Raw genomic sequence first — 14,588 nt, forward strand, 5'->3', positions numbered from 1 at the left:
GGATGCTCAGTAGTGTTATACCTCTGTAGTTACTACATTCCCGCCTATCTCCCATTCCCAATCTTTTGATATTTTGCTCTTACTTCGGACCTTATTGCAAACTTTTGTTAGCAATTCAATGTTGCCCATGCTTTGTACCATTACAGCTGTGATTTTATCAAATGCAATCACCCTACCTTTCTTATGTTTTTGTATAATTTCCTTTATTCCCACTATAGTTATTGCGCCTGGATTTTGGTCTTCATACTCTACCTCTTATAATTTTTCTTGGTTGCTGTCTACATCATTATGGTTATTCGAAACTTGGTCAAAATATCACTTCCATCTATCTAAGATGTGATTATTTTCATGCAGTAGATATCCTTCGTTGTCTCTTATCTACTTTGGTATTTGTGAAGACTTTTTAGTTCTTAGATTCTTTAGGGTTTTAAAGAATAACTTTTAGTTAGTGTGGTAGTCTTCTTCCATCTTGTTTCCAAATTCTTCCCAACTATTCAGTTTCACTGCTAGTTTTGCTTTTTAGATAATTATTCCAAGCTATCTTATTGGTCTTTACTTCTGCTTTTATTTCATTGTTCCACCGGTTTGTACACTTTTTACTTCTGTTATTTCTTGTTATTCCGCATACTTGTTTAACACCGTTTAGTAGTGCTTCTTGTAGTTTCTGCAATGCTTGGTTTAAGTCACAGTCCTGTTCAGCGTGCTCTGTTACGTAGTTATCCACGTAATTCTCAAACTTCTTTACTAGCTTCTTGTCTGCTAGCATATATGACTTGATTGGTTCTACAGTAGGGGTCATATGAGGTTTACTTATTTCCTCTGTGTCTTTCATTATTGGTTCTTGTCGTACTCCCAAGCTGGTCCTAGCTACAACTAGATAGTGGTTTAACAACTATTTATCTTAGCTCCTCGTTTTACTTTTGCGTCTTTAATACATTGCCTTGATGGTATGTGCACTAACACATATTCTATAACGGATCTTTCTCCTCTGTTTTTGACTTCTCTTGTGTATTTGCGTGCATCTTTGTGTAGGAAAAACGAATTCAATATAATTAAATTATTTTCTCTTCATAGATCAATAATATTTTCCCCATTGCCGTTCTTTATTTCTTCTCCATATGGTCCTAATACATCTGGAGTATGTTAATCTCTTACACCCACTCGACCATTTAGATCTCCTAATAAATATTATAGTGTTGCCTTCTAAACTGTCTATTATCTCTGAAGCCTTACCCCAGAATAAGTCGTTGCTAGCTACTTTTTCGTCATCATTTATTCCATACATAACGATAATATTAACTAATATATGTTCAGCAGTTACCAGTCTTATCTTTAGAATCATTCCTGAAATACATTCCCAATCTTTAATATTTTTTATTGGGTTACTGTTTATTAGGCAGCCTACACCTTCTTTTGCCCTTTCGCTTTGTGATACTTCACTGGTAATGAGAAAGTGTTCATTCTCTAAAAACGGTGTGTTTTTAGAGAACTAGTACGTCTATTTGATTTTCTCAATTTCTTCAGCAAGTTCAACTTCTTTGCCGTTAAAACCTCTGATATTCCATGTTGCTAATTTACATCCTTTGGGATTGGGAACTACCCTGTTATTGTGGGCCGTGTCATTGAACTCTTTCTTTTTCCATGATGGTTTTAAATATTTACTGTTTATGTTCTTGTTCGTTGCTGGCTGCATTTTTAGGCATTTTTATTTTCTTGTCACTCAATGCTCACAATCTTGCTTATTATTTATGCATCTATGTATATATATATATATATATATATATATATATATATATATATATATATATATATATATATTTAATTTTCATATATCTAAGGTTCGCACTGACATTAAATTATCATTTCTCAAATCAATAACGTCACTTCTTTTCTTGATAATCACATACCTGACTAGACAATCCCCAGTTTAAGAAAATCCCATTTAATCCTAAATGGATTAAAAACTTATCCAATATTGAGGTTCCACAGGACATACTCAAGTTGTTATCTTTGGGTCCTAAATTTGGCCTTCAACCAACTTTCAGAGACTACTCTGTGAGTAGAATCTTAGCAGATGTGGAAAATATTTTGTCACATGCTGACAACTCTGACCTTTTATCGAAACGGTATCGTTTTTAAAAACCCACCCCAATGTTCTCGTTCTCACGAACGATAAAGGTAATGCTACTGCCCTTATGGATAGAGATCAATATTTCAGTCTGAGCAAATCGTTGTTAAATGATGATAGATACTATCAACCTCTTTCTACCAACCCTTGTTCTAAATTCACTAATAAAATAAATAAATTTATAACTGACTTAAAAAACTTAAAGATCATAGATCAACCACTTTCTAAATATTTACATAATTATGATGGATATGCTCCCAGATTTTATTGTCTACCAAAAATACATAAGCCAACGCTGAGCATGAGACCTATTGTATCATCCATTAATTCACCTAATATTAATATTTCTAAATTTCTAACGGACATCTTATCTAAATCATATAATTACAATAATAACTTCAATATTGTTGATTCTTTCCACTTTAGTAAATTTATCAACAACTTCAAACTTCCACAAGGATACATTTTAGTGAGTTTTGATGTAGTCTCTTTTCACTAACTTACCTCTATCTAGTGTTATTACCTCCTTAAGAAATCATTGGAACTCCATTCAACCTAACTGTCCTGTTTCATGGGATGTATTTGCAGAACTGTTGCAACTAGTATTTGACACTAATTTCTTGGTCTTTAATGACAAATATTATCTTCAAATATTTGGCACACCTATGGGTTCCTCAATCTCACCTATCCTAGTTAACTTTGTACTGGATGATTTGATATCTGACCGTTTGGGTCTTTTTGGTTTTCAAATCCCTTTTATTAAAAGGTATGTGAATGATTTATTATTAGCCTTACCCCCAGAAAAGATTCAGACCACCTTGTCTATCTTTAATGAGTTTGATCCTCACTTACAGTTCACTGCTGAACTTGAAGACCCCGTCACCAATAGTATTCCCTTCTTAGACATGCGTGTCATTAGAATGGGAGATAACACCTTAACCACAAGTTGGTATAGGAAACCGATGGCCTCCAATAGGTTTCTCAACTACCATTCTTGTCATCCTTTCAAATATAAACTAAACTTAATTAAAGCTTTAAGCTGTCGGCTAAATAGATTGACACATCCGATTAATCGAAAGGAATCATTTCAATTACTAAGAAGTATTCTGATTGAGAATTCCTATCCATCCTCTCTCATTAATAAATACCTTTACTTACAAAGCTATGGCTCCTCTTTAGATGACATACCCAATGGTGACCAACTTAGAATAATATCTAATAATTCAATTAATAGCATTGTTCTGCCTGATACTGATCTTGGGACTCCTACTACCCATTATTCATCTTTACCTTATTTTCCTCAAGTTACTGAGAAACTTATTTAACTTTATAAACAAAATAACATACCTGTGAAAATCGCTGTTCAGAATGCTAAGACTGTTAGAAATTTTTTTTCAAAAACTAAAACACTCTTGTCCCTTTTGGAACAAGTTAATACCATTTATCACATACGTTGTGCTGAGTGTGACTCATGTTATATCGGTCAGACTGGGAGATCATTGAAAGGGCGCCTTACTACACATCGTAGTGACATCAATTTATCTAAACATACTTGTGCTCTTGTCCAGCATGCTATTGATACCAAGCATAAGATAGACTTTAATGAAGTTAAGATTCTTGGCACAGAACGCAATCTCGTCAAAAGACAGTTTTTGGAAATGTGTTCAATACTTAAACACCCTAATGCTCTTAATTAAAAGAAAGTAAATTAAGCCAAATATATCATGCTTTAATATTGCAGAATTAGGCTTAATAAGCTATTTACTTTATCATTGTCATTTGAGGTGTACAGGTTTACCATATTTTCTTATTAAATAATTTAAATACATATAAACATATTAAAATAAATTTAAATAAAATAAAAAACAAAGAAATATTTCTTACTTATATTAACTTAAACTTATGTAACTTTTGACATAGTCACTCGTTGCATATACACACATATATATTAACATATAAAATAAATTTAAATATAAAATAGAATATAAGAAATATTTCTTACTTATATTAGCTTACACTTATGCAACTTGCATTACTTTTGACCTTGTCTCGTGTTGCATATACACAGATTTGTATTAATTGTTTTTAATCAAATAGTTCAATACAGTTATATAATTGATGTGATTCATAGAATCCTTTATAATTTGCAGCTCCAAGTGTATGAACCTTGGACTGTTGGAAATTATAATTGATCTTCACCTGTGGCTGATTAACCAGCCACAACGTTGACGATTTCTATATGAGTTTTTGGTTTGACCTCACTTGTTTGTTTGTTTTTTCTTAACCGATCAAAGGGGGAAATTTGGTGTTATTAACCACCTTTCCTTTTATTTATTGGTTCCTTACAAGCAGGTTGTCACCCAAACTCATCTTATCATTTAAATAAACCGCTCTATTATTAGGGTTGGTATTTCACCTTGTTGTTCTGTCATAATTAATGACCTCAAGGTTTACTGTCTTTTTACGTTGTTGGCGCGTTTGTCTTAATAAAACACCATTTTACCGGCAGCATTCAAGAAGCCGGGAGTGGTAATTTCATTATACATTCAATTTCAATATTAATTACTATAATAATGCTACCTGAAGTTAAAATTAAATCATAACTATTGCTATATTGTTGGAAGTGCATCTATGATTTTCTTAGTTCTTCATTCTTTTTTTCAATGTTTTTTTACTTATACATGTTTATATAAAAAAAAACCACATGTTCTTTTTGCTGTGCTTAGTTTGAACAAATTGTTAACTTTATTTAGTTCAATTTATTGTTTATACATCGTAATCGTATAATGTCCATTTACTCAAGCGTCTTTACAACTTTAATATCACTGACTGCTACATATCTTTTTAAGGTAACACATGTAACAACTTTTCAATGCTTGTGTGGTTTTTCCATATTGTTCTTTTTAGATGAACTGATGATGCTTTCTGATTAAGAAAGCGAAACGTCTTCAATAAATAGATGAAGTAGCCATCAACTTTGTTTTTTTTTCTCCACCTTTTGACCGAAAAAACGATCCTTAATTTATATATATATATATATATATATATATATATATATATATATATATATATATATATGTATATATATATATATATATATATATATATATATATATATATTGTTATGATGTATTTTTTTGTTTGAATGATGAGCAATGAGTATTTTTAATAATATAATATATAGGGTTTTTATCGCGGTTCTCAAAGAATTAGCTTGTAAGTACTTTTTTAAATTATCTTTATTATAACTATTATGAAACACACATATATATCTAACCTAGCCAATGTAAATTTAAATAAACTATCTTTAAATTGATATTCTTATAAAACTAATTAAATTCTATAGACAATGTAAAATTTAAACAAACTATCTTCAAAATTGAAATTGTTATGACACTAACTAAATTATATTAACAAAATTTTGTACCTTTCTTTCACTGAATGCCTAAATGAACTGTTTTCCACTATATAGATTCTAATCATCACTGAATGTCTTCGTACTTCCGTTATCCTTGTTTTTGTGAAATTACTTTTTCCAATTATCAGCTTCTACCAATTTAAGATATAGTTTTCTTCACCAGCATTTCTACACCACCAAGCAAACCAGCAAACACCATTTATATTTATTCTTCTTTTCAATATACCAATATCCAATTATTATAAGTTGATTTATACTAATCTCCAATCATAATATAATTTTAATTCTTTCCAATGTCCATCCAATATTCTTCTAATATACTTTTATAATCTTCAATAATTATTTGTGTATAATTATAAATGTGCATTAAATATATGCATAATTTTTAATCTTCATTTAACTCACTATATTAAACAATTTGACTATTTGTAACTGATTCACTGACTCCAACTAATCTTTCATATTTCTTACTAAACTTTTCTGACTGACTTCTTGAAAATTCTGAACAATTTACTTCACTAACTAAATGTGTCTACTAACTTTCATAATAAACTGGCCTGACTTCTGACTAAAAACTGCCATCTTGAATCCAAATCACGGGTATTTATATCTTTTTGGATATTCTAGAACCATCTGGTAAGAGATCATGTTCCAATTTGTTCTATTAAATACATGTCTGAATTTTCTGGAACAAACCATTTCGCAAACATGGCCATCTCCGGTGATCCAGAGAATTCCATTCTTTTCTATTAATAATTTTATTGACATTTAGGCTTTTCAGATCAGAATAAACATTTAAATCATTAAATATATATAAATTAAACATTTTAAACTAACATTATTATTATAACCCCACTTATATTCGTATTATGATTAATTTCTATCTGTCAATTTACTGTATAGTTGGTTGCCTATGCACATGGCTCACTTAAATATATTTACAACATTAAAATACAACTTTTTACACTTATTATATGCTAATTTATTAAAAATGCCCTCACATAAATATATTTTTATTAAATTCTCTAGTATATAACTTCTTAAAATAACCAAATACTTGTTATATCTAAAATTATCTAGTATATAACTTACAAATTAATTTTTTAAACAATACCTTTCTTTCTCCTATATCATATCAATATATATATATATATATATATATATATATATATATATATATATATATATATATATATATATATATATATATATATATGCTGCTATTTCTATAATTTAATAATAATTGCTCATGTCCTTTGTCATTACCTGGTTCGTCATAGTATTTCTGGAGCAATGGTTTAACTAGTTTTTTGTCTCCATTTTGACTATTTTGTCCTCTTTGTTGTCTCATTTCCATCCTACCTTAATAATTCATATTTTCTTTACACCAATTCTTATATAATTTCCTTTCTCGTTTTTTTCTCATGCAAGTTTTTTAAATATTCTCTGATTTTCCCTCTCTTTATTTATAATATCGTCATTGATGTATATTTTTCCTTCTTTAACATTTCTTAGTTGAGATTTATTTTTCATAACATTTATTTTTTCATAACCTTCTTTTCATTTTCTACTAATTCCATCGGGCAGGTTTTCTCTCTCAGTTTGTATGCAATTTTAATTTCAACATTCATTTCCAAATTATGTTTAATGCATTTTCTCATTTCCTCCATTATTTTTTCTACATTATTTTTTCTTGATTATTTTTCCATGAATTCAATAGTTTCCTTACTTCATTTAAATCCATTGTAATTTCCATATTTTCTTTCTTTATGTCGTTATTTTCATCTCTTAAAGACTGGTTATCAGCAATAAGATATTTTTATTGTTTTTATTCTGTATTTAGAAATTCTTATCACTTTGACAACGTAGCTATTAACACAGTCAAGGATTAGCCGTATTTTGGCTTGATTATCTACACTTCACTAACTATTATGAGTTAATCTTTTTATTTGTTTTTAAGTCAGTTTTTTTTAAATGATTTTTATTGTTTTACGGTCAATCCTTATCACTGTCGTTATCGTATTATTTTAATTTTAAACATCGAATAATTATTTTTCGTTGCAATTCTCGAAAGATCGGGATTATAGACGAAAAATAACACAGTATTTAACCACTAACTACCGCGTTGCCAGTTCTATACAGAAGTTACTGGTTTTAAAGGACTACCATGTGTTTTTTTCGGAATAAAGTACTGATGTAGATTACAATTTATTAGAGTATCTACATTGTACAACCTTCTTATTTTTAGTAGAACAGCACGAACAGCTTTTCACAAAATTAACAATATAAGATGTTAACAATTCGAAACAGTACATTAAATTAAAAGATAACAAATTCCGTTTCACTAATAAAATAACTTCACCTTAACCGCCCTTAAAAGCGTACGTGATACCAGCGTTGTTGTGGACTAAATTATGATAATCGTTTCTTTAACTGTTTTATACTCTTTTGCTTTTTTCTCAATAAATTTGACGATAATTAACATTTTTTCATGTTGGAAGTCACCAATTTCGTAGTTATAAAATTTTAATAAATCTATTTCATATGATTTTTGAGTTGGCAAGTGTCACTACCAACCCAAAACATCAACCTAAATATTTTTTAGTTAGTTAGTAGTAGTTAGTTAGAGGTTAATCCGAAACCCTTGTAAGTTCAGCGAATAGACTCAAAAAAAATTTAATCCCAAAATTTTGAAAAAATAGAAATGAACAGTCCCAGGAGAAGATGGTGTTGTTGTAGTAGGGTTTTAACCCTTAAGTATTAAAACGCAAAATCGTCTTAAAATATAATATAAATAATTCGTATTTATTATAACGATAAATATATAATATTTAAAAATTCATTAACCTGACTGGAACTTGAACTGGCACGTTGTTTATTGTCATTATATATATATATATATATATATATATATATATATATATATATATATATATATATATATATATATATATATATATATATATATATAAATATATATAAATATATATATATATATATATATATATATATATATATATATATATAAACTAAATGATAATGGACACTAAATATTATGTTGTATAGACAATTAATTGAACTGAATACAGTTTACAAATTAACTCAACTTAGCACAGCAAAAGACATGTGGTAATGGTACATGTACCTATATAAAAAATATGTGAAAAAACTTAGTAAAAAAAAAAGATCATAATATGATGCACTTTGAACAGTATATTATTATTTAAATTTGATTTTAACTTTAGGTAACATTATTAAAATTGAATTATAGATATTTAAAATATATATATACATATATATATATATATATATATATATATATATATATATATATATATATATATATATATATATATATATATATATAATGAAGTAACCACTCTTAAGCTTCTCAGTCGCTGTCGGTGAAATGCGACCAGAAATTTAGGTACCACGCCGAACGAGAAAAGACAGTGGCCTTGAGGTCAAAATGTGACAAAACAGCAAGGCATTTTTTTAAAAGTTAATGTTGTGGCAGAATAGCCAGCAACAGGTGAAGATTGATTCAACCTCCATCAGTCCAAGGTTCAACATTTGGAACTGAGAATAATATAGATTCTATGAATCTATTTTATTAGTTAGCAATCTCGTTAAAAGACAGTTTTTGGAAATGTGTTCAATACTTAAACACACTAATGCTCTTAATAAGAGAACGGACATTAGTAAGTTGAGCCAAATTTATCATGCATTAATATTGCAAAATTAGGCTTAATATGTTGTTTACTTTAAAAATTGTCCCCTAAGGTGTAGTTTCTATCATATTTTCATATTAAATAATTTCAAATAAAATAAAATAGTGTCTTACTTTACTTATATAGATTTATTAAACTTACATTTTATTGATTATTTTGTCAATGTTACTTTTACATATTTAAATAATTGTTTCTGCTCAAATAATTTAATAAAATTTTATAATAAAATAGATTCATAGAATATATATTAATCTCAGTTCCAAATGTATGAACCTTGGACTGATGGAGGTTGAATCAATCTTCACCTGTTGCTGGCTATTCTGCCACAACATTAACTTTTTAAAAAATGCCTTGCTGTTCTGTCACATTTTGAACATATACATGTACCATTATCACATGTCTTTTGCTGTGCTAAGTTGAGTTAATTTGTAAACTGTATTCAGTTCAATTAATTGTCTATACAACAGAATATTTAATGTCCATTATCATAAGCTTCTTTACACATTTTATATCTATGACTACTACACATCATTTTAAGGTAACCCACTTATAATAACTTTTCCATGGATGTTTGGTTTTTCATATTGTTCTTTTAGATGAACTGATGATGCTTCTTGATTAAGAAGCAAAACGTCTTCAATAAATAGATGAAGTAACCATCTTCTTTGTCTTTTATTTCTCCACTTTGACCGAACAACCCACCACTCTTCGAGTGTTCCTTAGTTTATATTGGATTGACGACCGTACTCCTTCTCTCGATATATATATATATATATATATATATATATATATATATATATATATATATATATATATATATATATATATATATGGAATAGGATAATGCAAGTGAATAATAAAAGTAAAAAGTAATGGCATGTCTCGCAAAACAGAAAACCAAAAATGGTATATCGATGGAAGGCAACCGTATATACGTATTTCTGACTATTGGTCGTCTTCAATACGGTACAGTCAAGTTAGAAAAGGAGCATATTAACTTAGGAAAGAATCACTACAGGACCCATGCAACCAATTTGTGGCATTAGAGTTAGAAGACCCTGATGGTTTCCAGGACAACAACTAACACCAACCACGGAGGAAGCTACAGCTACCTGGGGAAAGGAATGCCAAACGTTGAAACCTTTAAAACAAATGGAAAAGGATAATGCGAGTAAATAATACATGCTTTATACATGCTTTATACTTTATACTTATATATATATATATATATATATATATATATATATATATATATATATATATATATATATATATATATATATATATATATAATTAGAATTAGAAGTATGGTCATTGTAGTAATATTAGAATATTGTTTCACAACAGTGTAGTGTAGGTCGGTATCACGGTATTGTTTATAATTCAGTCCAGTTAAACGCCCATTACGATATACAAATTAATAAAACAATATATCGAATACAAATACCTTTTATTATGATTTTAATTAACAAAGGACCAAAAGGAATTTAATCCCGACACCAACAAATTCAACACCAGATTGTGATAAAAAGTATTAGAGCAGTGGAGGAAAAATAATTAATGTTTTTAAAGTCCCATTTAATAGACGTTTGGTGACTAAATAGTCTTCTTTACCGTGTGTAAAAATTGTTCATTATCATAAGGATACTAATCAGACAATTAATTCTCAAATTAGATTTATATCGACCTAACGAGCAGGATGTTGCGGACTACGAGAAAGCGTTTGAGTCGGTGGACCAAGATAAAATAATCTCTACACTAGCTGATTATAGGGTAGATATACAACAATAATAAAAAACTTAAACGCAACAGCAAGTGTGGAACCACACACTAGTATTTACATTACCATTTAAAATGGAGCACGGATACATCAAGGTTAACACTACACCAAAATTCTTTATAATTATGCTGGAATTTATGTTTAAAAAATTTTAGTAACAAAACATAGAAATCAAAATCGATGGTAAAGAATTAATTAATTTCTGCTTTGCTGAAGATATCTTCGGTACGAAAGTTGTTAATTGCTCTAAATTCATCTTCAAAATAAATGGTTTAAAAATCTTACAAAAATCCAGTTTATGAAAATCTTAGTTATCAGCAGCAGTATATCCATTAATGATGTAGAAATCGAATATTTAGAATAACTCAGCAAGGTACAGAGCTTACATCCAACAGTGAACGGAACTGGTTGTGTGATGAGATGAAATATATTGGTACCTCTAGGCTACATGTATTTGACTTCATTAGTCCACTCTACGTCTATGACTTTTGAACATATTATTACCGCAGTATATGGTCTCCATCTACTGGTTCCTACAGCTATTAACATAAATTTTGTACTTCTGACATAAGTTATTATGTTTTTATAGTAGTATCGTCGAAGAACGCTTTTAGAAGAGCCACGGTAAACATAACGTCGCTAGAACCTATATATAGAAACCTATATTATGTAAGACGACTTATTCAATATTGTGTGGTAGGTGGTGTGGTATATTAGGCTAAAAATAAATACGATATTACCTACTGGTATAGATATACGAGATTTACCATTGATGATTTAAAGCGGAATTTACTAATTAAATTTCCATGGTAAGTGACTTAAAAGAATTTCATACTATAATAATACTATAATAATTTTTTTTTATAGAAACTAGAATCAGCGTTACCTATAATTCGTTATGTCACTTAGAAGGCCGAATATTAAATATTTAACTAAATCGATTAATTATGATGGTTAAAAATGTATAATAATGTGAAAAATTGAAAAAATAATAACTATTGACTATTGTGAGTGCAGTATTGTAAGTCGATATAGTTAGGGAACCAAATTTCTGCAAGTATGTATATCATTAATAAATGTTTTAGTGTTTTCGATATGGTATTTTTAATCTTTTGAGTAAAGCGCACAGCATGTGTTGCTTTTAGTGTTGTTTTACTCTTTGTTTGCACATCTCAGAGTCCAGAGATAATTTAATTTTTTCAAATAGTAAGTTTTTTGGGATCAGATAAATGATTTCAATGGTCTAAAAAATTCCTGGTATAAAAAAGTTTATAAGACAAACTATAACAAAAAGAGTCATACATTTAATTTATATAAATTATGAAGATAATTACAATATAATTATAATAGTGGAAATTACATTCATCTCCCAAAGAAATTATCTACTTGCCATAGTTTATTTTTCTTTTTCCATTCACGACTATACATTCCCTGAAATGACAGTACATCAGTTTTGACATGACAAATTATTTATTTTTAATGTCTCTTAAAAATGTCAAAATATTCCTATCTGAATTGATTACGGACACGCCGATGTCTAGAATAACAACATAATAAATTATATTCCTAGAAAAGGATAATCACTTTATCGTTTAACCTTGTAGATTGTAAACGAACTGTCTTGATAAATATTTCTACAGTATTGCATAATAATAGTAACAGTAAAGTGGTGATTTAATTTTAGTTCACACTTTGTCGCCGGGTTGTCGCAATATGGAGGTTATTTTCAAAGGAAAAACAGCTCTTGTCACGGGTGCCAGCCAAGGAATCGGTAGAGAAATTGTTAAACAGTTAGTGAAGTGTCAAGCAAATGTTATTGCCGTTGCAAGAAATGCCGATAATTTAGCATCACTCAAAGAAGAAGTACCCTCTATAAAGACCATACCACTTGATTTGTCAGACTGGAACGCCACTGAAAATGTTCTCAAAGATGTTGGGCCGATAGATTTACTCGTCAACAATGCTGGTTTAGCAATTTTAGGCCCTTTAACTGAGGTTAAAGAAGATGACGTCGATAGATTGCTTGCTATTAATGTCAAAGCCATAATTCATGTATCGAAAATTGTGGTCAATAATCTTTTGGCCCGAAAAGTACCCGGATCTATTGTCAACATCTCGTCTCAAGCTTCTCTTGTCGGCTTGAATAACCACACCGTATACTGTGCCTCAAAAGCTGCCGTGGATGGGTTTACAAGAGCCGCTGCTCTAGAATATGGACCCAAAAACATCAGAGTCAATGCAGTTAACCCTACAGTCATTATGACAGATATGGGCAGACTTGGCTGGTCAGATCCCGCTGTTGCTAAGCCTATGTTGGAGAAGATACCATTGAGACGTTTTGGAGAAGTCCACGAAGTAGTCGACGCAGTTACTTACTTGTTAAGTGATAAAGCTAGTATGATTACCGGTACATGTCTACCCATTGATGGAGGTTATGTTTCTTCGTAAAAACTTTGTTAATTGACCGTAAATAAAAGTACAAAGCCATTTCTACTGTTTGTGTATAACAAAAATTTAGTAATGAACCTTTTTTTGTGAAAATTATTACGATCTGTAAGTGTTGAATAAATTACTCGAATCTATGTTTAGTTTAAATTAAATTTTCCCATTTGTAAGGCAAACAATGTAAGTGTAAGTAATTTTTGAATTTCATATAGTCTATTAAATTAAAAATTCAAATCTTAGCTTAAATAAATTATACAGACAAAATGTAACTAATCCATTTTGCACCAGAAGTGGTCGAATATTAAATAGGGCAAAAATATTTTCGTTTTCAGAAGATTAATGTGGCAATGTAACATTGCAAGTATATTTAATTTGTTTGGATAGTTTAGTTTTTTTTTGTTAAAAAAAAGGGGGGCATGTTACGTTGTGTTAAGTTGTAAACCTACCTTACTTGGTAAAAGGTTAATTTTGAATCTAAAAATCTGAAAATTTGCGGTTTGGGCATCATACAAATATTCTATAACAACAAAAAAATATATGACATTTATATATCACAAATTTGGATTGTATACCAGAATATACATCGCCAAATAGACCGAAAAATAGGTTTGTATAGCATAACACTGCCAAATTATGAAGGATAAGTAATATGAATAAGAACTATCAAAATTTAATCAAAAATATTTATTTATTAATGTGAACATCCATAAAACAATTCCTGTTATGCACTAAACATAGTCTAATATTACACTTGTTATAAAATATGGCAGCTTGTCCCTTCTTGCAATTTCAGCCTCTGCCCATTGCAAAGTATACTGGAAAATGATCCAGATGATCTAATCTGATATCATCTTGGGGTCTAGGCTTTACCGGGTTTTTAATTTTTTGGAAGGTAGTGGTAGCTGCTCATTGCTGGGACTTTCTCTTTTTATTTTATCGGCCTGCAGTAGACTTTTGGCAGTTTTAGTTTTATTCTAAATTCCACAAGAAAATTAAGTTCCTGTAGCTGGCTGTATACCATGTATCACAAAAAAATTTATTTAAAAATCCTCTATAAAAGGTATATAATTAAAACACCCAATCGGG

The 14,588-nt window shown here is 29.4% G+C and overlaps 2 protein-coding genes across 3 annotated transcripts in view; both read left to right on the forward strand.

Moving 5' to 3' along the window:
- The window catches only part of LOC140436967 (uncharacterized), a 499,062-nt gene that overhangs the window by 431,833 nt on the left and 52,641 nt on the right, over positions 1 to 14,588 (forward strand). The window lies entirely within an intron of this gene.
- Positions 12,573 to 13,639, forward strand: LOC140436961 (L-xylulose reductase-like). The gene has a single exon (XM_072526149.1). The coding sequence runs from the start codon at positions 12,771 to 12,773 to the stop codon at positions 13,503 to 13,505; it is 735 nt and encodes a 244-aa protein (XP_072382250.1). The 5' UTR covers positions 12,573 to 12,770; the 3' UTR covers positions 13,506 to 13,639.

The sequence above is a fragment of the Diabrotica undecimpunctata genome, chromosome 3 (assembly GCF_040954645.1).
Source record: "Diabrotica undecimpunctata isolate CICGRU chromosome 3, icDiaUnde3, whole genome shotgun sequence".
NCBI classification, from domain to species: domain Eukaryota; kingdom Metazoa; phylum Arthropoda; class Insecta; order Coleoptera; family Chrysomelidae; genus Diabrotica; species Diabrotica undecimpunctata.